Source organism: Schistocerca nitens, unplaced genomic scaffold, assembly GCF_023898315.1.
Source record: "Schistocerca nitens isolate TAMUIC-IGC-003100 unplaced genomic scaffold, iqSchNite1.1 HiC_scaffold_375, whole genome shotgun sequence".
In the NCBI taxonomy this organism is placed as follows: Eukaryota; Metazoa; Arthropoda; class Insecta; order Orthoptera; family Acrididae; genus Schistocerca; species Schistocerca nitens.
Genome location: NW_026045909.1, coordinates 8,421,028 through 8,436,785, shown reverse-complemented (window position 1 = coordinate 8,436,785; position 15,758 = coordinate 8,421,028). Strand labels below are relative to the sequence as shown.

At 39.0% G+C, this 15,758-nt stretch overlaps 1 protein-coding gene across 2 annotated transcripts in view; it reads right to left on the bottom strand.

The window, feature by feature from the left end:
• Positions 1-2,496, bottom strand: part of LOC126229555 (ATP-dependent RNA helicase p62-like) — a 56,339-nt gene extending 53,843 nt beyond the window's left edge. Inside the window, exons 1-2 of one of the 2 annotated variants that reach the window (XM_049942320.1) lie at positions 2,450-2,496; positions 2,209-2,299 (exon numbers count right to left, since the gene is read on the bottom strand). In XM_049942320.1, coding sequence (XP_049798277.1) covers positions 2,209-2,210 — 2 coding nt within the window. In that variant the 5' untranslated portion in view covers positions 2,211-2,299; positions 2,450-2,496. Of the gene's footprint in view, positions 1-2,208; positions 2,300-2,417 lie in introns of both variants that reach the window. The other variant, XM_049942319.1, reaches the window with a different exon arrangement.
• Between the last annotated feature and the right edge of the window lie 13,262 nt (positions 2,497-15,758).

Here is a 15,758-nt window from a genome sequence, read left to right as displayed (position 1 = left end):
GTCGAACAAATTTGACAAATATTTTATCATATATTTGATCAAATCGCTGTGAAATAAATATGATCGTGTAATACCAGCCTTAGAGATCAAAGTAATGTCATTTTGTCAGTTGAGAAATGTTCGCTAGTTGTGCAAGATAAATACATCCACTATGCTAAAGCCAGCTTCTCCAAGATTTACATTGACAGGAAAGGGTTCTAAAAAATAACTTCACTTTTTAAGATATTTTAGTCAAAGTTCAGTGCACAAATATACTCTGGATTATCTTCAAAAATTATAAATTCAATATTTTGAGAATTATAAGCTATCTTAATATGCCTATATGTAATGTCATCTACTATATGTTATTTTTCCACCAATAAAAATATTTTTGGAACAATTTTGGAAAAAAAAAAGATGTTATGGAGTTAAGGACTCTAGCACCAAATTTCTGGAACAAATTTTTATGGAAATAATGATGAAAGCTGGTTTCCAGTACAGTGCTTCAAATCCCTGCATATGTTGTCACAACTATGGAAGACTATGTATAGTTAATTTGGTAGTGACGGGGACAAAATTACTGCTTTCTGATCATTTTACAGCACGATTTTCTTAGAACAGGTACCACTGAAGTTTCCTTGGCATAAAAATAAAGCAAAATGGAGATGGAGTATGGTTAAGTCAATATCACTTTGAATGGCAGAACCACTAGGATTTCAGTTTCCATTGGACACCAACAAAACAATCAAGATGAAGTCTTGTCTCCTCTACTGTGAGGCAATCTGATGTTTTCTGTAATCTCCAGTAGCAACTCTACATTACACTTGTGACAAACAAAATCTAATTGTACTATGAAAAAACCAGCTATTGACAACTGGAATATACATATGTTTGAAAGTCACATTTTAGAGATGGCAATTTGCGAATTTAAGGTGATGCTGATTTTCATGGTGACAAGCAAAACAGTTCATTCAACAACCACCACTGGTGCAAAGTAGGGTGGTGGGACCAATACCTTGGGCACGTCAGTTGCCTAAATTAAAGCTACATCTAAAACTGGATAGGCCAAAGAATGATTCTGCTTTTATTACCAACTGAATTAGCCGCAAGGCCAGAACAACGTAAAAAATTTACACTGATAATGCTAGTGCGTTAAGGGGAGAGAGAATAACACAATCTACAATGAAGTCCAACAATTGTATACTCATTAACTGAGATTATGCAATGATGAAATAATCTTAATTCCATTATTCTTTCAAGCATCAGTGTAGCCTTTTATGGCAATCATTTATCTCCACATGGATGATTAGTCTAATGTAGAGTGGTGTGTTGCATCATCTTCCCTGTCCTTACCCATTTTGGTATGGTTTTCCCACAAATTCTCTAGTGGCCAATTGCAGTGGTTTCAGCTGAGCAATGGGGGTTGCCACATCCTCACACCTACTGTAAATCATACTGGAACGTATTGATGGCAATGACAACATAACAGAGCTAACAAAGCCATGTTAACGAATTTTGTTATACGCAGTGTGGCATGCAGGGAATTAACATTCTTTCTTTGTTCAGCGATTTTTTTGTTCCCTTTTAAAAAATTGGTCATGGTTTAATTTAAACTGCTATTTCATTGTATTATTAATTAACTATAGCATTTCCATACTAAGTAGGCCAACTATAGCATTTCCATACTAAGTAGGCCAACTATAGCATTTCCATACTAAGTAGGCTAACTATAGCATTTCCAACAGTTCCTTGTAATTAGCTCTGTCAGTAACTGTTTCATACCCAATGAATGAATCTTTCTAGATGAATATGTTTTGGTGGAACTCTATACTTCCACAGCAAAACTGCGTGGAAAACTTCAAAGAAAGCCCGATTATGTTTGAACCTTATTAATGCATTTTCGTCACAAAAGCTACAACTGCTAAGTAAACGCAAGGAACCTAAAATACATAACTGATATTACCAACGTAGCCAAATTGATAAAAAAAAACTATCACAAGATGAGGAAATGTAGCGCACTCAGCGTTTCACGAAAATTGATGAAAGTTACATGACAGACAATAATATTATACAAGTTCCTAAATTTGGGTTCTGTTACACCGAAAAGCGTGAAAGTGTGGTGCCAATTCTATGATATAGTGACAGAGTTTCTACATATGAAAAAACGCGCAGTTTAGGTTCGTTACACTACACTGTCCAAAAGAAGTTAACGGGTGGTTTTCTACTTACATATTCGCGACAATTACTTTTCTTTGGTGAAACTTGTAGGCGTTGGTTCCAATGCTTACAACATGTGGTGTAATTGTGGTAAGCCGGTGACCTGTAAACAAAAATTACAGTCAGAAAACAGCAAGGCAAATAACATACGAACTATAATACAGTCAAAGCATGAATCAATTACTGCTAATACCATCAACTGTTGTCCCAGGTAAGTTTACCTTTAAATACGAAACTCATTCCACGTTCTTACCTCGAGGGGGGTAGAAAGGCCAGAGGAAGCAGAAGCGGTCCAAAGCACTAACCTCACATAAAGATATAACCCATCGTTAGTGTCAATACGCGACGAATAAATGAATTTAACAATGGAAAAGTAACATACTTCTCACCGTTGAATACTGTTACATTACTTTACTTATGAAGATATTTTTGCTTTGAAGCAGCAAACATACAGAACACCATAAAATTTTCCTTCGAAGCAGCAAACAAACAGGCCATCACCACACGATGCTCTATATACAGTTTTGTTCAAACACTTAAATCGACATCAAAACTAGTATATCAATTTACTAATACAAGTAACTTATCTCGACAGCAAATTTACAGTTCTTAACTTCCCCACGTTGCTTCTAACTATCTGTTCTTCCACAAACCATAACTGTTAATAATTCGTAATCCATATTTATCATACTTACGTTACTAAAAACTGCGTTTATATTAAAACTGCAGAACTAATATTCGCACTTCAAAGTGCTGCTTCGGATACTGATCTTATTCATTGGCGTCCAGGACTTTCGTAAGTGATAACAACAACTAAGTATGTACCAATTATCTAGAAACAATGAATCCAGAACATGGCCAATACTATAATGAAAGACAAAAGCACCAACAAACAGATAGCTCAACGAATAGGAGTTCCATAGAATTTCATATTTCCCATATATGTGAACAAACTTCAAAAAATTACAGTAATCGCTTTAAGATTTCCCACATACCTTCGAATCCCACTGTCTATGGCTAACAAACCAACTGACTGTTTGGGGACTTTAGAGAGCACTGTTAAAATAACGAGTCACAGTAGTACTCCACTTTACGAACGGAAAACTGCGTGTTCAGAATTTAACTGCATGGTCTGTATATCATGCATCGTGTCCAAAGTATTAGGTAGTGGCAATTTTGTAAGGCCACAAGCAGAGTGCTGATAAAGGAATAAATAGCTTCATTATGTTTTGGCTGTCGTCACTGATTTATTTTATTTTAGTTTCTTAAGTTTCTAACAGCTCAGTAAACAGTTTGAAACGGCATAAAAACGTAATAAAACAATAGTCCTTTATCACTTACAGGTGCAGCAAGTCACTCAAACAAATATTAAATTTCTTAGAGGCCAGTTTTCAAGCCATTTCAGATGAGGCATGCAGAAAGCAAACATGATTGCGCATTTTTGAATCGCCATCCTCTGCACTATGGGTTGCTCACCATGAGGATTTGAAATTAGTTATGTGAACAGTTTTTACTCCTGATCGAAAGATGTGTCTAAAATGGATGATGAAAATATTCTAATAATCCATTAAGTGACTCTTGGAAATAGGGTCGACTATAATTGATATAATGCACTTTAAGACAAAAAGACGATGCACCTTGAAAGAATTATCAGAATGGAATGGAAATTGATAGCTCTGATGTACAGTACAGTCAAACAAATGATTATAAGTTCCAGAAAAATTGGATAATTTGCTCAAGAGAATAAGCTTCACAAACTTAGCAAATCAATAATGCATTAGTCCACCTCTGGTCCTTAAGCAAACAGTTATTCTCCTTGGCATTCATCAATAAAGGTGATGGATTTCCTCCTGAGCGATATTGTGCCAAATTCTGTTCAATTGGTGCGTTAGATCATCAAAATTCCGAGATGGTTGGAGGGCCCTGCCAATAATGCTCCCATTCTCAATTGGGTTGATATCCAGCAATCTTGCTGGACAAGGTAGATTTCTTAAGCATGAAGACAAACAGCAGAAGCTCTCACTATGTGCATTCTTGCTGAAATGTAAGCCCAAGATGGGTTGCCTTGAAGGGTGTAGAATATCACTGATGTACTGCTGTGCTCTAAGGGTGCTGCAGAGGACATCCAAAGGGGTCCTGATATGAAAAGAAATGGAACCCCAGACTATCACTCTGGTTGTCAGGCCATATGGTGGGTGACAGTCAGGCTGGTGTCCCTCCTCTGTATGGGACATCTCCAGACACGTCTTTGGTCTGGAATCTCATTCACTGGAGTAGAATTTTCTGCAGTCATGAATCTCTCTTGGACAGAGCGTGGTGGCGCAATGATTACACACTAGACTCTCCTTTGGAAGGACGACACTTCAAACCTGTTTCTGACCATCCTGACATAGGTTTTCTGTGATTTCCCTAAGTCACTTCCTTTGAAATGGCATCGCTAACTTCCTTCCTCATCCTTCCCTCCTCCTCTCATCCGATGGAACTGATGACATCGCTGTTTGGTCCCTTCCCCCAAATCAGTGAACCAATTTCTCTTGGAACTTCGCCCCAATGACAGGTGACGCTGTGTCTGCAGATGCCCTTGATAGCTGTGGGATGCCAAGCTAATTGTCGCCTACCATACAGCCCAACAGCCAGGAGTGATGGTCTATGGCGGCATTAATTCTCACAGCAGTACCCCTTTGCTTGTCTTCTGTGGCACCATCACAATACAGCGGTATGTCAGTGATATTCTATGCCCTTCGCGGCAAGCCACGAATAATTCCCATTGGCACATGGCGAGACTTTCCTCTGCATGTCTTTGTGTTTGCCAAACCCTACCTTGGCCATCAAGGTTGCTGGATGTCTCTCCAACTGAGAATATTTGTAGCATTAAGGGCAGGGCCCTCCAACCATCTTGGGATTTTGATCATCAAATATGCCAATTGGTTAGAATTTGGCACAAATCCTTCAGAAGGAGATCCATCAACTCTATCAATCAATGCTAAGCAGAATAACTGCGTGAATAAGGACCAGAGGTGGACCAACACACTATTGACCTGCTCAGTTTGTGAACCTCTTTCTCTTGAATAAAGCATCAAAGTTTCTCTGAAACTGTAATCATTTGTTTGTCTGAGCATCTACATCACATATAGGAATTCCTATCCCGTTCAGATGTTTCCTTCACGATGTATCGATTTTTTCCTTTAGGGTGTGTAGAGTCACTGTGTTCAGATATGTCAATAATGCCATTACTTCTTTATTGGCATGTTTTAAAACCATCTTCTGGGTAGAAATTTACAGAAAATTCACTCTGAGGATAGCATGTTTAATTAAGGTGGTGAATGTTAACAAAATGCAGTGAATTAGTACACTGAAGTTCTACAATAGGAAAACGATAACTACTGTGAACATTTAATTTAACACCATAAACACTGTAATCAAGATGTGTTCTTTCATTGATTTTGCACTGTTGTCTATGTACAAGAGGTACTTCCTGATAACACACACTAAATATATGAATAACTTGTGTTGATATATTTAATTCTAGGAGATACATGACAACTATTGCTGACTCCAAGAGAGTATTGCTGGACTGAGGCAGCAGTACATTTTCGTTTATTAGATTCACCATTCATTAGCTCTTCCTTCAGAATCCTCAATAAATCACGAGAACATACCCTGCCTACCTCGCCAATTGTTTCATTTCTGCTGACAGTACACTGTTCTATGTAGCCCAAGACATTACAAATGAATGGGAAATTTTCTATCCCTAGACTCATTCTCATTGATATGGTTATGTTTCTTCTGTTGTCATTGTTTTTGGGACCACGAATCTTTCTAGATTTGATGGAGTTATAAAAATTGTGTGAAACACTTTTGTATTTAAATATATCCTTGTTAATATAGCGACTTTTCCAAATACATACACTTATCATCGTATCGATTCCACAGTCAGCATTTGTACAAATAAATTCGTTGAGGTTCCCAATTCTGATAACTGACTATACTAGTTGCTGGACTAGATAGTATCATTATTGGAAGATACACTACAGTTTTCGCTGTCATTAACTTTAATACAGTTGTAAAATGCGCCACTCTCAGAATTTTATTTCGAGCAATGTCCATAGTTCACTTCAGTGCTTTAAGAACAGCAATTGATTCTGCAATAAAAATTTAGGTCTCTTCTAGTAATTGTTATTTTCTACACTCCACTGACTGTGATCAGAAAGGTGCAGATCCTAGGTAGCTGTTTAAGGGATGATTCGATTCATTTCTGTAAATAAAGTAACAATGTGGCCATTTTTTGTGTATCTGTCTATACATTTTTGGGTGACTATAGACTGGATTTTTCTCCAGGTTAACCAGTAGACTTGTACATAAATGCAACATTTTCGCCAAGTAATTGTATTCATAAAATGGAGATATTTTTGTGATCAGAATTTCCTTTTCAAATAATGTCACAATGTGTGACATTGGTATAGGGTAGATTCATAGCTATTCTATTGTCATCTTTTAGAATAGTAGAAATTGAGTCTATGCTGGGTATTACCAGATTTCCATCAATTAATATCATTTTTAAATGATAGTTAACTATCAGCGCCTATCTTCATAGATGAATCAGGGAATTTCACCCTTTCTCTTATGATTTCGAAAGGGAAAGGTAACCTTTGGAGCTGGTCAAGCTAGAACACAACAGTTCTGGTGTGGCAAACGGCTGAGCACAGTAGATAAATATTTATTGGTTTACTTAGTTTACACAGGCATACAAAGGTATACACAAAATTAATAATTGAAAGCAGCAATCCTTGAAACAATATCATGCAATTTTCTTAAAGTAAAATCTTTCAAAATATTTAAAGCTGATTACTGGTATTATAAATTACCCAAAATTTCCTTTCACTTTAACATTAGAACCAACAACCTTTAAAAATATTACAATGATCCAAGGTATTTAGAGTGATCAAAGAAGTTCTAGAGTGGTCAAGCCTCCTTTTGCTTTAAGCATTGAAATGAATAAACTTAAAAACTTAAATTCATGCACAGTATTCTTTATATAACAAATAAGCTTCAGTGCAGACACTCTTTCATGTTAGTGCACCATAACTGGCCATAGGAATGCTGACATGTGAATAACTTAACGCCAGTTCAGCCAATCCGGTTGTGGAAAATCATTGTTAGGGTAGTTACAGAACAATGAATAACAAAATATGATCACAGTTCACTGAAGCATAACATGCACTAATGTTTCATGAGCATCATATACATCAAGACATGACTCACTTTACTACAGTCCCAGGTTAAGAACAAAATCTGTAAACGACAAATTATCACTATCAGTCTTAACCAACTTCACATTGACCCTGCCTCTTGAACATGAGGCAATCTGAATCAATACAGTTAAACCTTGAGAGGATTAATTGACAAATTTTTGATCACAGAAATTAATTAACTCCTTTACTTGCAAATTTCGCCCAGTGGAAAGCAAGAAATGTATCCACAATCACGAAATGCCCTGAAGCTGACATCCCTTCTCTAGAATGTCATGCACACAGTTCAACATGATTTACACATCCCAGAAGGTCTATATGAGGAAGGCATCTAATTAGCCACACATAGATGGAAATTTGCAGAACACTGTCAGGGTACAATTTCGTGACACAACAGTCAATGATAATTCTAGGGAAACAGGAAAAATGCTCCTGAGATTTGCTAACTGAAAACAGTTTAATTTACAGGATGAAACCGCACGAGACCAGAGTCGAACACAGACCGAAACATCATGAATTACTGTTCCAGCCAGTTTAAATTCCAAACTGAATGCCAGTGCTTACCAACATCAATAAGAGTGTGAGTCACTAGTTCCGATGTGATGCGCTCCTTGCCATCCGCCCGAGAGTGGTGGGACACAATATCTCTGAGGTAGTGGTGAAGGGGGGATTTTTCCAGTACGACCATTTCACGAATGTACTGTGAATATCAGGAATCCGGTAAATTCCCATCGGCTTGGCATCACTGCAGCTGGAAAAATATCCTGCAAGAACAGGACCAACGACAACCGAAGAGAATTGTTCAACGTAACAGAAGTGCAACTCTTCTACAAATTGCTGCAGATTTCAGTGCTGGGCCATCAACAAGTGCCAGTGTGCAAACCATTCAACGAAACTTCATCTGTACGGGCTTTCGAAGCCAAAACATGTTGTCTGGTCTGACGAGTCTCGCTTCAAATTGTATCGAGTGGATGGCTGTTAATGGGATTGGAGACAACCTAATGAATCCATGGACCCTGCATGTCAGCACGGGACTGTTCAAGCTGGGACTGTTCAAGCTCCTGTGAACCTCGAGAGCTTCTGTAAAGTTTGGAAGGTAGGAGACGAGGTACTGGCAGAAGTAAAGCTGTGAGTACCAGGCGTGAGTCGTGCTTCGGTAGCTCAGATGGTAGAGCACTTGCCCGCGAAAGGCAAAGGTCCCGAGTTCGAGTCTCGGTCGGGCACACAGTTTTAATCTGCCAGGAAGTTTCACGCAACTATAAGTTTAAAAGTCGCGACGACTACCACTTTTGTAATCTTATTTTGTTCTACATTGTTCGGTGAATTTGTTCAAGGCGGGCGTCCGATGACACCTGTTCACGTTCTTTGTTGATCCATTCACTTAGGTTTTTATTACAGAGGGTAGCTAACCCTCTGACCGAGCATGCTGAGCTACCGTGCCGGCACCACTAGACCACAGGCTCACCCAACTTATTTACATCTCGGAAGTAGACAACACTTCCTCCTGATACTTCCGCATCTAGCAGTGTTGCCAGATCGTGCAGATGGCCAGACTTAGAATTCTCAGGGGCGGTCGGTTTTATTGGCCACCTTAAGTGAACGACTCGGACTTAGCCTCCGTGGCGGCCGGCCGGCGGGCAGTTTTTATGCCTAAGACTGTACATGGGATGTACAGAATTTGATGTAGGAAATACAGAGATTTTGTGCATGTGCGTGTGTGTGTATGTGTGTGTGTGTGTGTGTGTGTGTGTGTGTGTGGATGGGTGGGTGAGTGGGTGTGTACCCAATGTATAAATGAATATCTTCGACATTTGAATCGTTTTAATGTTACATCATGTATGTGTAGGTGAATTATGTATTACTTTGATCTTCACTTCACTCTAACATTACATCAGAGGTAACAGAGAGAAAAGATTACTTTGCCACAGGCATGTCTAACAAGCACAGTATTTCTTTCTTTGTCGCATCAAATACAGCGAGAACATGTGTTTGTAAGGAGTACACTGTGAGCTCAATACTAAACTGGAGAGACTACCACACGAAGCAAAGCAGTGACGCATGATGCCACAGTTGCCATGTTCACAGCCGACCAAAGATCTTTAGTCGGCTGTGCACCATGTTAAGACGAGGCAAGGTTGCACATTGTTCTGCTACATAGAAAAAATACTATTACCACTTATGTACATTATATGACGATATATGTGTTTATTTTGTAGTTCCCTGTTGCTGTTGCTTTCTACCTTCTATCCCTTCCGTGGAAGATCAAATTCGTAATTATTCTGCTGTAATTACATACGTAATTTCCGTAGCGCCGCTAAAGCTGCTAACAAATTATACCTCTCAAAAATCTTCCATCTACACAAAAGATATTTTACTTTCACTCTTTGCATTTTATTTCCCGAGCGGCGAGACTACATAGTGATACAAAATGACCAAAATATTGATACGAAAAATTTCGTGTTGTAGCTACTTCAACAGATATGTGGCGCACTTTCACACAATAACAAGTGCAGCAAACTGCATTTCTCTCTGCGTGTAACGAGAAAAGTTTTGCACCCATCTTTAGGTAACAAAACTGCTAAACGATTGCTTTGTTACTGATTTATTTATTTAGTTATTTAGTGCATATATTATGACGTTCATGATATTGGACTTGTCAAGTACAGAACAGTACGAAACTTTATTCTGTTTACATAGATTCAGACAGAATAAAAGCTTGCAAAACCCATAGGTGGATTCTACTAAAACTGTTCAATACCAGTACAATAGTTAACTAGGCATAGTAACATAACAGCACAAAAGATAGGTGCATAATTACATATACACTCCTGGAAATGGAAAAAAGAACACATTGACACCGGTGTGTCAGACCCACCATACTTGCTCTGGACACTGCGAGAGGGCAGTACAAGCAATGATCACACGCACGGCACAGCGGACACACCAGGAACCGCGGTGTTGGCCGTCGAATGGCGCTAGCTGCGCAGCATTTGTGCACCGCCGCCGTCAGTGTCAGCCAGTTTGCCGTGGCATACGGAGCTCCATCGCAGTATTTAACACTGGTAGCATGCCGCGACAGCGTGGACGTGAACCGTATGTGCAGTTGACGGACTTTGAGCGAGGGCGTATAGTGGGCATGCGGGAGGCCGGGTGCACGTACCGCCGAATTGCTCAACACGTGGGGCGTGAGGTCTCCACAGTACATCGATGTTGTCGCCAGTGGTCGGCGGAAGGTGCACGTGCCTGTCGACCTAAGACCGGACCGCAGCGACGCACGGATGCACGCCAAGACCGTAGGATCCTACGCAGTGCCGTAGGGGACCGCACCGCCACTTCCCAGCAAATTAGGGACACTGTTGCTCCTGGGGTATCGGCGAGGACCATTCGCAACCGTCTCCATGAAGCTGGGCTACGGTCCCACACACCGTTAGGCCGTCTTCCGCTCACGCCCCAACATCGTGCAGCCCGCCTCCAGTGGTGTCGCGACAGGCGTGAATGGAGGGACGAATGGAGACGTGTCGTCTTCAGCGATGAGAGTCGCTTCTGCCTTGGTGCCAATGATGGTCGTATGCGTGTTTGGCGCCGTGCAGGTGAGCGCCACAATCAGGACTGCATACGACCGAGGCACACAGGGCCAACACCCGGCATCATGGTGTGGGGAGCGATCTCCTACACTGGCCGTACACCACTGGTGATCGTCGAGGGGACACTGAATAGTGCACGGTACATCCAAACCGTCATCGAACCCATCGTTCTACCATTCCTAGACCGGCAAGGGAACTTGCTGTTCCAACAGGACAATGCACATCCGCATGTATCCCGTGCCACCCAACGTGCTCTAGAAGGTGTAAGTCAACTACCCTGGCCAGCAAGATCTCCGGATCTGTCCCCCATTGAGCATTTTTGGGACTGGATGAAGTGTCGTCTCACGCGGTCTGCACGTCCGGCACGAACGCTGGTCCAACTGAGGCGCCAGGTGGAAATGGCATGGCAAGCCATTCCACAGGACTACATCCAGCATCTCTACGATCGTCTCCATGGGAGAATAGCAGCCTGCATTGCTGCGAAAGGTGGATATACACTGTACTAGTGCCGACATTGTGCATGCTCTGTTGCCTGTGTCTATGTGCCTGTGGTTCTGTCAGTGTGATCATTTGATGTATCTGACCCCAGGAATGTGTCAATAAAGTTTCCCCTTCCTGGGACAATGAATTCACGGTGTTCTTATTTCAATTTCCAGGAGTGTATAAATAGATGAAAGAAGTTTGGTTTCATCTAGGAATGGTTGATAATTATGAATTTTTGTTTAGAGAGTTATGAAGCAGACCTACAGATTTGAGCAAAATTCCAGGTTTTCGTTAATGCTGCAGAAGCTGTTGTTTATTGCTAGGCTTTTTAGTTCTTTTTTTAATGTATTACTGTTTGGTATTTTTTGATGCTATCTGGCAATTCACTGTACAGAATTTTTGGTTTGTAAACAGCACTTTCCTGATATATTGATTTTCTGTGCACATTCCTGTGATAAGTTGTCCCTGTTCCTTGTTTGATAATTGTTGATCTCACTATTCAAAGCTGAAACTTGATTGCTTTTTAATGAAGCATATGCTTACAAATATAAATATAGCTGGTAAATTCATGATTTTTAATTCCTTAAAGACACCTCTACATGGTGCTCTGTAAGCATCATCACTTTATTAATGTTACAGCTCTCTTTTGGAGCTTAAAAGACTGCTTTGCAAAAGAGGTATTTCCCCATAACACAATTCCATACTTCAATAGACTATGCATGTATGTGTGATAAGCACTTAACTGTTTCTGTATTGCAGCAATCTTTAAGCACCCTTAATATTTCACAGTACTTGCTTAATTTTTTGTTAAGCATTTCTACATGTTTTCCCCGTCTTAGATGCTCATCTACTCATAATCCTAAAAATTTTATGTGATTCTTTTGCTGAATTCGGATATTCAATAGCGTCAATATTACATTGGTCCTATTTTTGTTCCCTATATAGTTGAAGTTCACCCATACAGTTTTCTTGTCATTGACAACTAAACCATTTTTCTGCCACTTCTGCTGTTTTGACGATTTTTTGGCTGCAATTGATAATCATTCTCTCCTTTTATAATGAAGCTGGTATCATCAGCAAATAATATGGTATCATCTGTTGAAAACGGTTGAGGTAGGTCATTAATAAAAATCAAGAATAACAATGGTCCCATTACCAAGCCCTGGGTCACCCCATAATTAACTTATATTCAGAATGGTACACATTTCTATCTTGAGAAATTTGTACCCTTTGTCTCCTATCAGTTAAGTATGACTTGATTCACTCGTAGGAAATACTATAGACACCATAATTACACAGTTTTAACAGCTGTAGATTATGATTTATAAGATCAAATGCTTTGGAAAAGTCCAAAAACAACCCACAGATCAGTTCCTTGTCCTCAATACCTTTGTAAACAAGTTTAGAAACTGAAGAAAGCTGTTTGTGTAAATTTGTCTTTTCTGAAACCATTCTGTGCACTTACAAAAATTTTATTTTTGTTTAGGATGTCTAGCAATCTGTCATACATTATTCTCTCAATTATTTTCGAAAATACATATAATAATGATAGTGGGGAGACCAAGAGATAAATACACTAAGCAGATTCAGAAGGATGTAGGTTGCAGTAGGTACTGGGAGATGAAGAAACTTGCACAGGATAGGGTTGCATGGAGAGCTGCATCAAACCAGTCTCAGGACTGAAGACCAAAACAACAACAACAATGATAGTGGTCTGAAATTTTTAATGTCAAACTTGTCACTACTTTTATAAACTGATGTTACTGTTGACTGCTTAAGTTTACTTGGAAACACACCAGTTTCAAAGGAGTCATTGATTATGTCCACAAGTTGTGAGACAACATTATCGATATTATTTTTAATAATTTTGTCAGGGTACCATCAAATCTGCAGGTCATTTTACTCTTTAATTTGTTGATAGGCGTTTGTACTTCTTTGGATGTTACAGGATATAGGTATATTGTCCTTTCATTTATTGGACTTGTGATCTTTGCCTTTGGTTTATATTTAGTGGTGATCAGCTTTTTGGCTACATTAATATAAAGGTCATTAAACATATTAGTTATTAGAAGTGGATCATCAACAATTTCATTTCTGTGTTTTATGGTGATTTTATAACAGCATTTTCATCTTCTGATGTATGATTATTAATAACTTTCCACATAGATTTCATTTGTTGTTCTGATATATGAATCATTATATTTCCTTTTGGCAGCAACTATAGCTTCCCTGTGCTTTTTCCTGTAACACTTGACATATAGTTTCAAGATAGTATTTTGCTTTGCAGACTTATATATCATTCTAGGACTTTCTGGTGACTCTTTGATTTCACTTGTTACCCATGAATTTGTTTTTGAGTTATTTTCATTCTCTTCAGAGGGAATGAAATACCTACCAGTATTTATAATTTGACAAGAACTTGTTGAAATTCATATCTACAGAACTATTGCTTTTCATGTCCCAGTTTACATTTTTTAACATTAGATTAAAGACCCTTATGCTGTCATCCATTATTAATCTTCTCTCAATATATCTTCTGTTGTCACTTTTCTCATGAGATTTATCTAAAGTGAATTTAACTGCTTGATGATCAGAGAAACGTGTATCCAATACCTCAGATTTAAAGCCACATTTTGATTTTTCAATGAGTGTTAGGTCTATAGTACTTTCACTTTATCTGCTGTGTCTGGTGGTATCTTCTACACAAATGTCCATATTGTATTTTTTTAGTAGATTAACAAGTTTTTGCCCTTTTATCAGTCGTCTTTGAAATTAATATTGAAATTCCCAAGCACAGTTATGTATTTTGACTGACTATTTAGATAGTTTAGAAGATTTTCCTAGTTTTCAGAGAACAATTCAAAATTGCCAGATGGGGACCTATATATACATTCAATTACAATTTTACTATCTGTTAGTTCACGTGAACAATATTCAAAATCTTTTTCAATACAGCAGACATTTTAAACCTAATTTCCTTTGATTTAATACCTGTTCTTACATATATACATGTTCCACCTGCTCTGTATGTTTCGCTGCAAAAGCTGCTGATCAACTGGAAGTCTGAAATCCTAACTGCTCATTTTTGTATTTCTTGCAGCCAGAGTTCCATCATACACAAGATAGAAATATCCTTCAATGAACCATTCAAATGACCACGAGCCCATATAGCTTATTGGTTAAGCCCTGTACATTATGATATAGGAGAGTTAACGAATTATTCAGTTCTATGAGAGGTATGTTTCTTGCCTGGTTAGTTCTTTGAAGAGCAGGCTCTAGTCATTTCGATTCTGACCTGTTTGTCACCTCCTGGGGATCATGGATTTCTTCTTGGTTGTTTTCTTCTGCAGTGTTGTTTGGATGCTAACTTTTGCGTGGTGCTTCAACGTGGTCTATTTTTAATTTCTGTCCACGGTGGTACGGTTTCCTCCTCGTGTCTCTTTACATGGTGATATTGTTTTCTGTGCTGGTTCCCTGCCATTTGTTCGTTCCACTGAAGGCATATGTACTGTTAACTTTTTGGTTTCTTCTTCTGTGATTTTCGTATACTGTAGTGATACTGTCTTCTGTGCTGCTTCCTTGTCGCTTGTTCATTCCATAGTATACATATTTATTGTTAATTTTTTGATTTCGTCTTCTGTTATTTTCCCATATTGTAAGCATACAGTTTCGTTGAGTGACTGATCTGCCTGTTGCAATCAGTTAACAGAGATGAGTGACGGTGTGGTGGTCTGAATCATGGCTAAATAATGATGGTTTCTGCATAGTTTTTCCTTCGCTTTCAGTACCAAATGTAGGCCCTGCCTTGTATAATTAGTCTTCCTTAAAAACAGATTTACATCCAGTGCATTAGCGTGACTGTACTGGGCAACATATTTCATCAAGAACGTGTTAATTTTGTATATTTTGTCGTTCTAGTCTGCCCTGTCAAATCTGTAGGTTACTGTACACAGAATCATTCTAGTGTTCGTAGATTTTGTGAGTAGATATCTGATTCTACGTCATTTGTTCCAACGAGAACAATGTTGTTGTTGTTGTGGTCTTCAGTCCTGAGACTGGTTTGATGAAGCTCTCCATGCTACTCTATCCTGTGCAAGCTTCTTCACCTCGCAGTACCTACTGCAACCTAAATCCTTCTGAATCTGCTTAGTGTATTGATCTCTTGGTCTCCCTCTACGATTTTTACCCTCCACGCTGCTCTCCAATGCTAAATTTGTGATCCCTTGATGCCTCAAAACATGTCCTA